This window comes from Xenopus laevis, chromosome 2S (assembly GCF_017654675.1).
Source record: "Xenopus laevis strain J_2021 chromosome 2S, Xenopus_laevis_v10.1, whole genome shotgun sequence".
Taxonomy (NCBI): Eukaryota; Metazoa; Chordata; class Amphibia; order Anura; family Pipidae; genus Xenopus; species Xenopus laevis.
In genome coordinates, this window is record NC_054374.1 from 65,633,227 (window position 1) to 65,650,021 (window position 16,795).

At 36.1% G+C, this 16,795-nt stretch overlaps 1 protein-coding gene across 5 annotated transcripts in view; it reads right to left on the minus strand.

Annotated features, from left to right (window-relative positions):
* The window catches only part of acaca.S (acetyl-CoA carboxylase alpha S homeolog), a 232,533-nt gene that overhangs the window by 18,045 nt on the left and 197,693 nt on the right, over positions 1–16,795 (minus strand). For all 5 annotated transcript variants that reach the window (XM_018249417.2, XM_018249415.2, XM_018249416.2 and 2 more), the window contains 4 exons: positions 12,322–12,499; positions 12,045–12,157; positions 5,092–5,246; positions 4,532–4,702 (listed from right to left, as the gene is read on the minus strand). In XM_018249417.2, the coding sequence (XP_018104906.1) occupies positions 4,532–4,702; positions 5,092–5,246; positions 12,045–12,157; positions 12,322–12,499 (617 nt within the window). The remainder of the gene's footprint in view (positions 1–4,531; positions 4,703–5,091; positions 5,247–12,044; positions 12,158–12,321; positions 12,500–16,795) is intronic.

Consider the following 16,795-nt stretch of genomic DNA (forward strand, 5'->3'; position numbering starts at 1 on the left):
TCACAGATATGTCAATCTTTTGTAGTTGTTTTTGGGGAAGCAGCAGCTAATGAAATGTAAAGAATTCTTGCTTTTTAGTTTCTTCTGAATACATTTGCCTCACAGCTGCACAATTGCTGTGTATATATAGGCTATAGGTTAACAATTTTACAGACAACCACTCCATATGATTTGCAGTAGCTGCTTTTCTTGCAGTTACCAGAGGATGACAAATGTTTTGGTGTGGCATATGGAATTGCTTATTTGCACAGGCCTTGCTTGATGCACTGGAGCATGAACTGAGAGACTGTGTGCCCAGGAACTTTCTTGTGTACCATGTAGTGCTTTATGGACAGTTTCAGGGCACCCATACAGAAGGGACAATTCTGGAAGCCTGGCGCTTTATGAACTCTGGGGGCCTATTTCCCAAAGAAATATTTCCAAATTATTTTTAATTGTGTTTGTCAAGAAAAAATACAACTTAACTTACACTATATACTGTACATTATTTAAATCTTGTTTTCCTACAGTCTGGGAATTCTCAATCATAGCAAGCAGGGAAGCACCATTTTGTGGACAATGCTATTAAAGGAACAGTTCAGTGTAAAAATAAAAACTGGGTAAATAGATAGGCTGTGCAAAATAAAAAATGTTTATAATATAGTTAATTAGCCAAAAATGTAATTTATAAAGGCTGGAGTGACTGTATGTCTAATATAACAGCAAGAACACAACATACATACATACAGTCAGCGACTTGAAGGAGGGGTACATGATACATATCTGTTCAGTGAGTTTGCAATTGATCCTTAGCATTCAGCTCAGATTCAAAAGCAAACAGTTGTGGCCCATTTGGCCTCCCATCAAGTCAATGATTGGTTACTGCCTGGTGCCAGTGGAAACCAAGAGAGCTGCAAAGCAGTAAGTAGTGTTCTGGCTATTATGTTAGACATCCAGTCATTGCATGTTTGTCTGAAAACAAAGCTTTAGAAAAGTGAAATCCACTACCCTTACCACACTCATCCCTCCCAACTGTCCCGTTTTTCATGAGACAGTACTGAATTATTACTGAAATATCCGGACTTTCTCTTTGATCTCCTGTGCTGAACAGCCAGAAAAAAAGTTTCTAACTTAATTGGCTTTTGGCAGAGAGCCCAGAAAACACGGCAGGTGCACTTAGATACATTTGTAACAATTTAATATAAGCAAATAAACAATTGTAACAATTTAAGATACAGTAAGCAAGTCTCTTGGGGAAACTGTGACTTGCACTTGCAATTCACCTTCATTAGCAAAACTGTAATAACACAAAAAAACCACAGAAATGTGTTCTTGCTTTCATAACCAAAATTTTGCGAAATTTTGTAAATTAACATGGTAATAAGACGGTGTAGCCACAAAAATTAGCATGGTCAAAATTTTTTTTGCTGCGCTCCACGCAGCAATTCTTTTTTGTTACTCCTTCTATTTCCAGCAATTCTTTTTTGTAACTCCTTCTTTTTCCAAAATGTTGGGAGGTATGTGCACTTACTTTTCCCACATCCTCTTTCCATTCATAGCTTTATTTATATATAGTATTGTACATTGAAAAGAGCTTTGCTCAGATATTTGTAATGTTATGTTTTTATTTATTTATTTATTTATATATATATATATATATATATATATATATATATATATATATATATATATATATATATATACAGTATATATATATATATATATATATATATATATATATATTTATTTATTTATTTTTTCAGTTAAAAACTAGGCTAAGAAGCATATTTGTTAAAGGTCAAAATTTCTTTCCTGTTAAAATTGTGTTTTTTTACGTTTTATGAAATGTATTGTTAAAATGTAAAGTTATTTTGTAGTTTTAAAAAAAGAATTTTGGTTTGTATATTCTTTGGTAGACTCTCGGGCTCTCAAAAATATTCTGGTGTTTTAGTTCTGCTGATGGACCTTTATCAGGACAAGCTCCAGAATTATGGATGATATACAAAAAGCACTGAAAAAATTGTAGGCAAGAAAGAATTTGCATTAGTGTGTCCAAATGAGGCCTCTTTAAAGGAGAAGGAAAGGCTAAAACTAAGTAAGCCTTATCAGAAAGGTCCATCTAAATATACCAGTAAACCCCCAAAGTAGTGCTGCTATAGGTCCCCTGTCAAAAGAAACACTGCATTTCTTTCCTTCTATTGTGTACTCATGGGCTTCCGTATCAGACTTCCTGCCTTCAACTTACACCTCATTGCCCTGGGCAAGAGCATGCTCAGTTTGCTCCTCTCCCCCACCCCTCCCTTCTCTACTGTAATCTGAGCCCAGAGCAGGGAGAGACTCAGGCAGGAAGTGATGTCACACCATGTTTATACTGCAGCTCCTATGCTAAACAAACAGAGTTTCTAGAGCTTTTTACTCAGATATGGTAAAACATTCTACAGAATAAATATAGCATTCCAGCTTGCACTATTGCAGCTAATCTATTGGCAATAAAATGCCTCCGAAGCTTTCCTTCTCCTTTAAAGCAAACATGGGTGCATCTGCACACATAAAGACTGTTGTTTAGAATGTGTGCCATATACCTTTATAGAGCAGAGTAAATGCAAATCATACGTATGTGTGTATTAATATATTTTACAATTACTGCACAATAGATCAGCATACATTGCATGTCCACTGTTTGGAAGCACGGCATTGCTGCAAAAAATGAACTCTATGTAAAAAGAGAACCCAGGATTCCAAGGTACCATCATGACTTTGGTTGGAGATAATTGATAATTGTTGATGGGTGATTGTGTGGACAAGATATATCATTCTGTCAACTAATCCGTGATTGCCCACTTATCTCTGTTACAATTCCTCGCTGACACAGCAACATCCTGGCAATATCGGGACTATGGCACTAGCTAAATGCTGGCTGAAAAATTCACACAATGGATTACTACTCATAATACTTCCATCCTCAACTCAATGGTCCACAGGTGAAAAAGAATTTAGCAGAGAATGTTTTTTACTTATAGTAATAAGAAGGATCTTTATAAAAACAAGGGCTAGAGCTTCTAGGTTTAGCCATATCCGTAACTACAACTAAGAAGAATATATTTTGATACAGATATAGGACCTGTTTTTCAGAATGCTCTGAACCTGGCAGTTTCCGAATAAGGGGTCTTTCTGTAATTTGGATATCATACTTAAAAAATAATTTAAATATTAAATAAACTAAATATGATTGTTTTGCACAGATTGCCACCCATTCATTAGAAAAAAAACTCATCTATCATTCATTAACTACAGGTACCAGTCATACAGAAAGCTCAGAAATACAGAAAGGCCTTCCCATAGACTCCATTTTATCTAAATTTTAAAAATAATTATTTCCTTTTTTACATGTAATATTAACACAGTTCCTTGTACTTGATCCCAACTAAGATATAATTCATCCGTGTTAGAAGAAAAAACAGCCTATTGGGTTAATTTAAAGATTTAAGGTATGTAGATCCAAATCATGGAAAGATCCATTATCCGGAAACCCTCAGGTCCTGAGCATTCTGGATAAAAGGTCCTATACCTGTATATGTATTGTATATATGTATATGTATTGGTACACAGTTCTGCTGTGGGAAACACAGGGAATTCTCTTTTGCTGTTCTTAAAATTGTGAATCATTTAGGATCTGGTAAGTGTAAGTGCTAAGGAGATCTATAGACTGGTTTGAAAATAAAGGCACAGGTTCTCTTTGCTACTTTCTTTAGGTTAATTGCACACACACCATCGCACACTGGGAAAATGCCAAGATCTCCCTTAATTGCCCATGAATGCTGAAAGTGGCCTACCGCAGAACACATGGGGTGGATTTCAGCCATAAAATCTACACAAATATGTTTCTGGGGCCAAAAGACGCACTTTGTATGTATTTACAGGCAATCATAGGCAATTTAGAGCAGTACATGCCTTTAAAGGGGATGTAAATTCAAACAATTAAAATCCCATTTTTACTTTCTTTAATGAAAAAGAAATCTATCCAATATATTTTAATTAAAAAATGTGTACTGTTTTTATAAGAAACCTGACTGTATGCAGTGAAATTCCCCCTTTGTTGTACTTGCTCTGACTGCTGTGGATAGGAAACTTCAGACAGTTCCTATCTGCTCTGCAGGGAAACAATCCTACTTTCCACCATTATAGATTCTACAATTTCAGATTCCTCTAGTCTACACTATTACAGTGTGAACAGTCCAACGGAATTGGCAATTGTGCTTGCAGGAAAATGGCCAGTATTTACTGTAAATGACAGTTTCCTGCTACAATTCATTCACATGTTACAGAGTGTCTGTACTGTAGATTGTATATATGCTGTTTAAACAGTGTGGATTGTCATTTGTTTGCCAACTCAGAATACCACTTGCAGGGAAACAGACATTTAAAGGGCAGAATCACCTGATAGACTCTATACACTGGTACTATCTATTTAGGCAATTCAAATACTGCATTCTACCATAGTGCCATTACTAACATAAGGCATTCTTAGATCATATGATACAACATTCCTTACCTTCACAGTTCCTTCTACTTCTACAAACCATCGCCTAAGCATAGCCTGTATCTGACCATCTGTAAGTTCAGGATTTGCACTGTAAATCTTCTTTTTGGCAACATTTTCCAAAAGCAGTCTCCTTAGTCTCCAATAGAAAAATGTGCGTGATGTCTTCCACTCAATGATATCCTGATAGAAAAAAAAAAAACAACAAATCATATTCAGATATTATGTCATTGTCCTCAGGACAGCCTTTTAGAATCTTCAATTTTCTAGTGACAAACATCAGTAGATAAAAAAAATGCAATCAATATATAAAGTCGTAGTTTAGCTTTATTATTTAATTGTATTAATTGTATTATTTTAGCTTTTATTAACTGTTGGTATAATGTAGATAGGGGTACTGAACCTTTATGTTTCTGTCTAATCCTCCAGTAATTTTTATGGAGAACCAACTGATCTGCGTTTCACACGATTGTCCAGTTTTTTGGGTCTTCTCAAATATGGGAAAAGGGGAACAGGGTTTGGATCTGGCTGGATGAATGAGGGCATGGCAAGGGCTGGCATGTAAAACTTACTGTAATAACTCCCTTTTCCTGCATTCTGCCTGGGGTGTCATGCAAGTCTGCAAACTGAACAGCCACTTGGTGGTAGATAGGTAGCAGAAATTCTTCCCTCTCCTTCAGTTTGGTCTCAAGTTCTTTGCGATCAGCAGAACTGATTTCTGGTGTGCCTGAAATAATGAATATGTTACACAGTTACACAGAGTGTTTTTATACAGGTCATGGAACTCCAAGGTAACTTCTAATATCCTCATATTTTGCAACTGGGGGTACTTTATTTATTATAATACACAAGTTTCATTGAGTCATGTGACAGAAATGACATCAGAACTCACCGTTTATAATTGATGATATCAGAACTCACCGTTTATAAGGATATAATTTACAGGATATTCGTGGCTTTTGTGTATTATATGCAGTTTCATTCTTTTCTCATTTTACTTAAAAACATTTTCAAAATAGATTTTTGTCCCTTTAATGAAGAAATTATGGTTTGAGAAAATATATGTTTAAAATACAGTTTTATTGCTTAGGCGTGTTTACTTAAAAATGACTGATAAATAAGAAATTTAGTTGGAGGCCAAAACCTGGCCATTACAGTATGTAAGAGGATTATATAATGATTTGGAACAAAACACTTAAGGATGTACCTTTGATACAATACAATACAATTAGACATATCAAACAATATGGCCTGCAAACCATTCAACTCTATCATTGGGTTTGAAGATATTAACAAATATGTCAATGACGGGTTTCTGCTTAATTTAAAAACAGCGCTTATAAAGATTTCTGACTTCTGCACTCTATTGCCGTTAAGTGTGGATGGAGAAGAGGAGATCAGAAGTGATTATCCACTCATTGATTGTTTGTCAGGAGTACTTGGCCCTCCCTGCTCTATTGGAAGTAGAAAGCTCACGATCAATCGTTAATCTCTGTGCAATTAAGCACCTAAGAATGACTTTTGTTGGTTCTGACTACAAAATCTTTCAGGAAAGGAAAATCATTCTTTATCATATGACATATTATCTTTTTTTCAAAAGGTAAACGTTGATTTTGTTGTGTATTTCTGAATGGGGTCAATTCTTCATTCTGAAGACTAAGGCAAAATAGAGATACATGTAGTGGAGTGCTAAAAAAAATACTCTAGTGTCTTTTTGTGCAAAAGTATGTCTTTGTACAGGGGCATTTCAGGGGTCTTTGCCGCCCTGATGCAGCTTTTCAGATGCCGCCCCCCCTTGCAGCCGGCGCCAGAGCAGGTTGAGGGGCACATCACTAGTGCAGCAATTGCGCTCTCTGCACTAGAAGAGTCAGAATTCCGATTTAAAAATCTTAATTTCGGCTGTTTAAGTTACCAGGAGCAGCTTTTTGACGGCCCTGGTAACCTGCTGGCTGCTGCACCCCTGTCTGTGAAGGTCAAAGAAAGAAAGTAAGTAGCGTGACACACTCACAACAAAATATATAATAGTCCAGGTGCCTCCTAGAAAAAATAGGCATCAATATAGTAAACTCATGGGACACTTAGTGAAAATGAATATTGATTTATTAAGTCAATGTTTATTTAAATAATTTAAATAATACATACACATACACACACACATACTGCTTTTATCAGCAACTACTACTTAATCACTGTTGTGTATTGAAATAAAATTTTTTTTTTTTCATCAGACCAAGACTTATGGTGATCTACACCTCTGTAAAGACCTAAAACACGCAAAGTAAAACCATAACGTGAATTCAACTAAAAATAAGTTGTTAATGCTGATGGAGTGCTTTCAAAAAATATCCTGTCTGCAAAAAAAGACAAATGCGTGAAAGCTGATCATTTCAAGGCTTACGGGCACCTGGGAATCTTGGAGTTTTGTAAACATTTAAGCAGACAGAATGGTCAAATACATGCACTGCACAAAGGAGCATATGAAGACACAATCACCTTAGTGAATGGCTTTGTAACTGGCACCTATGTACATAATTTGCATTTCACATTTGTGAGTAGGGATGGGCAAATTTTTTCGCCTTGTTTTGCCGAAAAAATGACGCCCATAGACTTGTATGGCGTTGTGCGTCAAAATAAAAAGACACGCGTCAAAAAAATTTCGCCGCGCGATATAATTTTTTTGACGCCCATAGACTTTAATGGGCGTTGGCGAAACGAAAAGGGTAGCTCATGTGAGCATTATTGTGAACCTTTAAATTCTGTATCCCTTATCTGTTATTTTAAGACCCTTGTTTGTTATAAACAGATTTTTCTTCAATGTACTGGTACTGTATAAATATGTGCTGATGATGGAGTCAGAAACCACTTAAAGAAACAGTAACATAAAAACATTAAAGTGTATCAAAGTGATTAAAATAAATTGTACTGCCCTGCCCTAATAACAGGTCTGTGCTTGGTTCAGAAACTCTACTATAGTTCATATAAACAAGCTGTTGTGTAGCCATGGGGACAGCCATTCAAGCTGGAACAAGTAGAAAGGGCACAGGATACATAGCAGATAATAGATAAGCCTGGTAAAAACACCATTCTATTCTACAAAGCTTATCTGCTATCTGATATCTCCTGTGCCTTTTCTCCTTTTTTCCAGCTTATATTTGAATTACCTTGATACACTTTAAGTTTTGGGTGTTACTGTTCCTTTAAGCCTGAGCATGGGCTTAAACATTTTGTGGAAAGGTATACATGCTGAATATCTGATATATCATTTTCCTTTGTAGTAAAATCTGTTATAATATCACATTCCAGCTGTTGTTTGTGAAAACCTCTCTGGATAGTGTTAAGAAATGTAGGTAATGTAAGAAATGTAGGGAGGGTTCGCTATAAAATGGCCTAGGGTGGCAAAGAATGTAAATTCAGACCTGATAATGTCTACAGATGTACCAGCGTTCATGTGACACCTTATAAACATATTTATGAATTTAAATGAGCATCTTAGCCCATACTCATTTCCCTGTTGCAAGCAGAAATATATCAAATAATGAAATGTTGTCAGCAAAATGTAATTTCTTGATTGGATTATTATTACATCTAAGTGTAAATTTTCCTTTATGTGTCAAGTGATTTGTACCTCTAGCGATTCAGGAGAAAAAGGGGAATCTGCCCAAGGTCACAAGGAAATAGTGCTCATTTTGACTCCTGCCTAACAAACTCCAAGCAGGAAAATCTACACATTATTTTCTGAAATATGATCATCACAATAATATATTGTGGTTTTTTTTTTTTTGCTCAATGTCTGCAGCTTAATTTTATATATACTAGAGGGGAGGATTCACTTCTAGGCTAATAAGAAAAAAAGCAAATGTAATAAATCTACAGAAGGGCCCGTCCTGCACCATGCTCTTATCTCAAATATCAATTTATGTTCCCTCCAAAGCTAAAAATAATGGCTGTGGAGGAACGGAAAAAAATAGAATTGTCTTAGTCCTATTGATTTGTGCGCCTTTAAAAAGGGAACATGGTGGTATGCCAGTGACAGCCCATATCTGCACTCTTCTACAAGCCTGCCAGAGATGCAGTAATATTCCCTGTGCCCTTCTCTGATTACAACCTGCAAGCATGTCAGGGTTCAGGCAGGGTTTAATAAAGTTTCTGCCATTGGAAATGGCCCAGTGCCGCCATGAATCATATGTTCTCATAACATTTAGTAGTAAACGGCTTTTTCTTAAATATGGCTAGCTTAACAGTTTAGACAAAATGACTGAGGCATTTTATCACAGGTCTCCTTCGCAACTGCATAAAAATGGACAGTTGCTGAACATACTGCCTTGGATTAAATGCTGCAGCTAGACTATACAAGAAAAGAAAATTAACACATTCATAACCCTGCATGCCTACAAACTCCTTTCCCCAATCCTTCATTGGGGAAACAAAAACATTTTATTATATTAAACTACAGATGTATACGTTACTGAGAGGGTGAAGGGCAGACTGGCCATATTATCTCTAATTATATCTAGAAAGTGAAGCACTGTGGCTGAATTTTGTGATATGTATACATACTGGGAAACAGAGAAATTGCCTTATTAAAACAGAACAATTAACTTGTGAATTTATTGAAACTAATTTAAGTCTGTGAAGTTTGATAGATATGCTTTACAAATACTCAGTTCATTTTTATTACAGTGATAGAGATTTAAATATGGCGATGGAGTGATTTAAGTGCAAAAATACTCTATTTTCAGTCATCTCACCCTTTAATTGCATATTTAGTTAGTAATGGGACCCCCCATACATATTCTCCTCCTGTAGTGGTCCCCTAATGTGGGGAACACTACAGTAAACATAGTAATTGACAAAAATTATATGTAATTTACATCTGTATACTTTTTACTCTCCCAGCCTTCTTAAAGGGATTCTGCATGATTTTTACGGTGTTGTTTTTATTTTTTTAAATACACTGTTTACATTACAAATAATTGTAATGTAACGGTTTTCAGATATGCTATTGTTTTTCTTACTCAATGTAACTGAAGGAGTCCCAGTGGGACTTGGATTATTATCTACCAGGGGGCTGTTGTCCTATGTCACGGAGCTGGTATTTGGTTACCTTCCCTGTTGCTGCTAGGAGTAAAGGGAGGGAAGTGGTATCACTTCAACTTGTAGTGCAGCAGTAAAGAGTGACTGAAGTTTATCAGAGGACATCACATGAGCGCACCTAGGAAACGAACAACATATCTAGCCCTATGTCAGATTTCAAAATTAAATATAAAAAATTCTGTTTGTTTTTTAAAAAAAAGATTTCAGTGCAGCCCTAATACCTGATATGATTTGAAAAAAAAAAAAAAAAATGTTTTCAGTGATAGAATAGATAGAATAGAATTTCTTTCATGTCGCAAAGAAATCATGTACTTGTCATATAATGTGTCTAGAATTAGGGGTACCCTAAAAAAGAGTCCTTAATATCCTTCAAATACAGGTATCTACAGTATATTCCCCTTTTAATTGTACTATAGTTGAAGTTGAAATATTTAAACTAACTAACTGTATAGCTCCAGTTACAATTTTGCAATGTTGTACAGAACTGCTGCTTCAAACAGTTATATCATTTTCCAGATGTAAACAAAATAATAATAAATACATACAGAATGAACAAATATTAGTCAGGAAAACGTTTATATGTTCAATAATTGGGATTATCATCAGTTTTGGAAAATTAATCAGCGCTGCTTGTGTTCTGTTTATTTCTTTTCAGGTTACATTTTGCCCCATCTTTCCTCCCTAGTCGTTCCAGAATTTTTTCAGTTTCTAATCTACACCTTCATTCTCCCATCTGAATTGTGTGAGTTTTCTCTAACAGTCCAAGTATACACTGGTAGGTTTAACAGCCTCCTAATAAAATGTATGTAGTCTCATGTATGTCCCACGGTGTGATAGTGAGACTGGATTGTAAGCTCTACTAGGGCTGAGAGAGATGTAAGTGAACTGAACAGACTGTGCTGCACTATTCCTGACATCTCCACAATCACTCATCTAACTTATTTCTTTCTACATTTAAAGCATTTTTATAATTTTTTTCTCATTTAATAAGACACCGTTTAATTAGGTTTTTTACATTCTATTTGTGTTATATTTTAGTATAGGGGTTCCAAAACTGTCAGACTGGTGTCAATTGGGGCCCTGATCAGTAGCAGCTTGAAGGCCAATTAGAATGTTATTTGGGGAGAATGTATTTTAGCTCTACTAGGTATTCATGGAAGCCCAGCCTTGGTGGCAATTAGGAAGATACAGTATATGGGATGAACATTTATTTGCTGTTCCAGAAATTTTTGGGACTATGGCTGAACAACAGATTGCTGACCTCAATAATGCAATATCTGTATTTCATCCATAAAGGCATTCCTGTTTGTGTTCATTATGCTCCAGTCAGTCTCCTACATTTGCCTGATTGAAGCAAAGTGTAGTAAATAGCTTTTGCATTCAGTTTACTACATAGGAGATTTTTAACGGCCAATAAGCCTGAATTTTTGATGCAAAGACGCTTCCTTCAAAAATGTCCAAATGCCAAAAACAAAAGCCATTGCCTAAAACATTGTGTGTGTTAATATTAGTTAACAATGAAAGTGTGTTTTATTTCAATTATTATATTTTTCTGTATTTTGACTGTAAGTAGTAACTACAAGAATCCCCAATTTCAAATTCATGCTTACCTATAACAAGATGTACAAAAATATATAACATTAATCTAAATATAATTAAATCTTTGCAAAAAATCTAATTTGTACACACACATTTTAAGTAGGATTTTGGATTGAGATTTCTTATAATAAATATGAAACCAATATTAATATAAAAAATATAAACGCTGCTCTATACTGTCCTTGACTAAGTGCATGATAGGCTCTTAGGGGGTTAAAAGAAACAGTGAACCCCCCGGTTAATGAGCAGAAATTCAGCAGGCAGCGGAAGATAAATGGAGCTCTCCCTTTTTCTGCTGGAGTCAGCATGAACCTCGGCCCCGCGGCTTGTTTGTGGCAAATGGAGTGCGTGAAATATAAAAGGGCAGTGATCCAGAAGATGACCAACTTTGACAAATTTTAAATTGGCCAGAAAGAAACACCAGAAAAAAATATGCAAGTCTCTGTTTTGTGCGATCTCCCTTCTCAATACCTGCACTAACAGTGTTGCCAAAAAACATAAGTGGAACAGATGAAGTGGTTAACAGTGCTGAACGGTCTAGGGGCCATGTTTATCAAAAACATTGCTCACATACACCCAGCAGCCCAGATAATGGTTCTCCCATTTTTATCTTAGTTCTTTTGCAGAGTTAAAATGTATGAAGCTAAAGAAGGCAAGATAATGTGGTTTGGAACAAAATAATATATAAAATGAAGTAAAAAAAACATGTATGGTAAAGGGAATGTAAAGGAAAAGCAGGGATGCTTTGAAACTGGAAGAAAGAATGACAAATAAGACGAATAAACAATTGGGCCCAATAACAAAACATTAATATGTAAGCAAAAAAACCTACCTAATTTTTCTGCCAAGTGAATGTAGACAGGATCAACTCGACGCATAGTCTTAATCAAATCCTTTCTTCTAAATTTGATTTCTACTGTTCCTTCTGGTTCCAAGACACCCCCTCTGCAAAATCAAACAATCATTGTAATAACTCTACCTACCTTCAGAGGTAACAATTTTTGGGATTTTAAACTTAAAATATAGTATATTGGAAGCAGATTTTAGCAGCTACAAATTTTTTTTGCAAAGATATCTATAAAATTATTAAAGGTTATGATATGCTGTACCTGCTTTCTTTGTCAGCATACATTTCCATGTGCCTTGGGTTTATTGTGGGATCAATTACTACCCATGAGCCTCCTCTCAGTTCAGCCTGAGGTGGAATGTATACCAACACTGGCTGGCGGTATTCACGCAAACCATCCACAATGTAGGCCCCAAACTTCAGCACTTGGTCATACATATCTGCAAATGCATGAAAGAAATAGTTTTCCATTTATTTTTTTTTGCATATAATAAAATTACTGAAAAAACTCCTAGCAAAGGGATAGGTCAATATTGCTGTACCATAGAATCTGGGTTTACTATAACACAATATTATAACAGCGCTAATCCTGTGAAGTCCATGATGTCAGAACTGTTGCCCTAGATTCCCCTATTTTTCTAATAATGTATTTCTGCTGCAGAGGTGAGGTCACATCTGTCAAAAAACTTTTAGTTTGAATTCATAAATGGTCAGTGTCTGAGTCATGCTTTTTCCTGACTGCGAGAAGGATCAGAAAGAAGAGACTTATTCCTCTTGTCCATCAGTTTAGAATCACACAGCTATAATAGCACAAGCTGTAGCACTGATAAATAATCAGTTCTGATGCAGATTGGGAAGCAAAGGAAACAAAAAGTCATGGCTCAAATCTATATTTCAGGTAACATCTCTGGCAAAGCCTTTTACAAATTTTGTGCTCAACAGGCACTTAATAAAAGGCTGAAATTGCAAAGAAATTATGGCATTTAAAAGAGAACTAGGGTACAGATGTTGCACATTTAGGGGGGCTATTTTCCAAAGGTTGAATTTTAGTTATGTGAATTTTTTTAACTCTAATAAACTCAATGTACTCAACTCAAATAGGAGACTATTTATGAAAAAACTTGAACGTCTAAAATTTGATCGAATAGAAACATCCCGAAAATTTGAATATAATTCGAATCGAGTTTTCCTCTGAAAAAAACTTGAAATGTTAGGTAGGCTATTAACATCATCAAATGGTTGAACTGACCTCTGACATTGACTTCTACATGAACTCGGCAGGTTTTAGGTGGCAACGTATCGAATTAGAGCTGTTTCCTGGGTCGAGGTGTGACAAATCTCACATTCAAATTCGAGTTGGTGGTTTTAAATTCAAAATTGTGAGTTTTGATTTGAATTTACCATTTAAGCCTTAGTAAATCTGCCCCAAAGTCTTGGGGTTCTGTACCAGCTCAAGGCATCCCCAGGCTAGCACTGAATACTAGTTCCTCAATATATGTCCCCAGTAGCTCCCCATCATCTTTTCGGTGGATTTACAGCACATTCTCTGTGCTGCTGTCAATTACCTGAACTTAAGGACTGAAATATTCTGTATATACAGATCACAATACAAGGCTAAATAGTAATCAATTCAAATTCCCATTAAATGGCAGTTCAGAAACCAGTCTAATTTACATCAGAATTTAATAATCAGCCCTGTACATCAGAATTTAATAATCAGCCCTGTAACATCAGCTTCTATGGAATGTGAACCTCATATTTTGCTGCTTGTTCGTCACTGACAAACAAAATCCTCTTAACAAAATCCAAGATGGTGACTCTCTGTGACAACTTTGAAGGCCTGGACCATAATTGTTATAGAGATGCTTTTTGTTTTACTCCATTTACTTGGCCTTTGTGTATTTCTTCTGTACTGAACAGACAGTTGTTACATGGGGCATTTTAAGAATAAAAAAAAGAGAGGTGGTCCAAGTTTTCAAATCTCAGTGTGTTGTAGCTTGCTATAGAGCTACATATGAAATGCAGAGAAGTGCCACTAACTAATAGACCACCTTTTAGAAACATTTAAGCTTTTTAGCTGTTATGTTAGGCAACATATTCCCCATATAGCTCTATTCAGGATGGCGTACTACTAATTAGTCACAAACAAAAATATAGTTCACTTGTAATTAATGTTCACTCACTTGTATTACCCAATTTCAGGCTGCGTAGAGGTATATAAACCAGAATAGTACTACTAATTAGTATAAGGCACATTGCAGACTTACCTACTCTGATGTGAAACATGCACCTGAACTAATTAATAATTGGTCATACAGCACGTTTAGAGGTCTTCTTAGTTCATAATATAAAAATTAGTTTTTAAACCAAACATTTCTAAAATCCACATACTGGAAGGTTAGTGCTGGGTTCAGATGTGAACACTACATGGCTGCAGAGAGAAAACTGCATCAGATCTGATTAGTAGTCAGTTCTGTAGTGCAAGAGTTCTTAAATGTCCACTTCTAAATAGATGAACAGCAGGCATAGTCTCTTGTATCATCTAACAGATGAACTGGTCAAGCAGGTCCAGTCCAGGGAGTTCACCGACGACATCTTCTTCCACGCGATCTTCTTCCTGCTGTGAACGGCGTTTTGGTGCATGCGCAGTAGGATCATTTCGCCGGTACGGATCTACTGCGCATGCGCCAAAAGTCAGGCGCATGCGCAGTAGATCGTACCGGCGAAATGATCCTACTGCGCATGTGCCGTTCACAGCAGGAAGAAGATCGCATGGAAGAAGATGTCGTCGGTGAACTCCCTGGACTGGACCTGCGCAGAAGGGTAAGTAACAAGTTAGGGGCATTTGCCCAGCGGGACGGGTAGGCCAGGGGGGAGGAGGGAGGGTGGGCAACAAACGGATGGGGGGGTGGGGGGTTTGCGCCGACTAGGTTTCCTTCCCCTTTAAGGATCAAATAGTAAATTCAAATTTGAATTTCAAAATTATTTTTTTTTGGTGTCAAAATTCACACATTCGAATTTGAATCCCCTTATTTGAATGTGAGATATATCACACCTCGACCATGGAAACAGTTCATATTCGAATATTCGCCATCTAAAACCTGGTTATTTCACATATAAGTCAAAGGCCGTTGAACCATTTGAATATGTTAATTGCCTTACTGTCATTCGAGTTTTTTTCGGAGGGAAAACTCGATTCAAATTTGTTTCAAATTTTCGGGTTGGAACTATTCTATCGAATATCAGACGTTCAAAATTTTTCTTAAATAACCTCCCATTCAAGTTGTGAGTATATTTGAACTTATTACAGTAAAAAAATTTTTTATATAAATTCTAAATTCGAACTTTGATAAATCTGCCCATTAATTTGCTACTATGGAAGTTAAAATACAGCTAACCTGTACACTATATCAGTTCACATTTTACTTGAGAAGCATGTATATATATATGTATATATATATATTGTTTTTCTTGGTAATTTGCCTACTTATTTCTTTATTTTGTGTGGATTTTCTGTTTGGTTTCACTTTCTGTTATGTTCCTTTTGGATAAGATGGGGTGCAGGAGTCCAGTAGAAGCAGATGGGCACTTAAAATGATGTATTTATTTAGTATGTTTAAAGATCATGCACAAAACATATTTCTGAACACTGGTTTTTTAGAAAACAAAAATTTTAATTAAAAAGGGTTAAACTACAACAGAAACCGCTGAAAGTCTAACCCCAACTGAACATATTGGGCTCAGCTGCATATTTACAGTGTACCAATGACTGTCAGTCCCATTTTAAAGGACAAGAAGTTTAACTAAAGAAGTAGAAATGTTGTACATTATGTTTTGGGCTTTTGTACCAGCCCAAGACAACCACAGCCCTTTAGCAGTAAAGATCTCTCCAAAGATGCCCCAGTAGCTCCCCATCTTCAATTCTGCTGATTCACTGCACATGCTCTGTGCTGCTATCACTTACTGAGCTTAGGGACTGACTCGCAATATACAGTACACATAGAATATAAATGTCACAATATAAGGCTGATTAGTAATTAATACAGATATCTACTACATAGCAGCACAGAAACCAGTGCAACTAGTATCAGAATTTAATAATCAGCCCTGTAGCATCAGTTTATATTACAGTCAAATCTAATTTTTATGATTGATAATTTACGATGACCCCTAAGCTTAGCTTCTCAACAGCTGCTCAGAGCCCACTGAGCATGTGAGTGTCACAGACACTTTCCAAGATGGTGACCCCCTGTGACAAGTTTGAAGTCCTGGATCATTGCTGCTATTAAGAAGCTGAAACTTTAGGCTGGTTCAGTATATAAAACATAGCCGTTTTAGCCATATTCGTTTTTAGGGTTTAGTTCTCCTTTAAAGAGTACAAAGGTGAAATATCACATTATGCAGGTTTTGATAGTGCCCAGTCCATATCAGACAGAAGTTAGAACATAGGCACAATTCCAATATCAATACTGTTTATTTGAATGATCCTTTCAGTGCTTTTCACAATTACAGTAAGTCTGTACCTAATATTTCCTACACGAAAATCAGATTCCTACATGTGAATTTTAATGTTTTCTCAGTACATTCAAACCCTCTACTACTTTTCGATTTTGTTCAAAGGCAGTGTGTTTCTTGCTGTGCCGGAACTTGGGGTAGGCAAAAAAAGGCACGTGCCTAGGACTACCCCATGTCCGGCTGAACAGGTCGCGCAAAGCATACGAATGTGAGCCATTGTT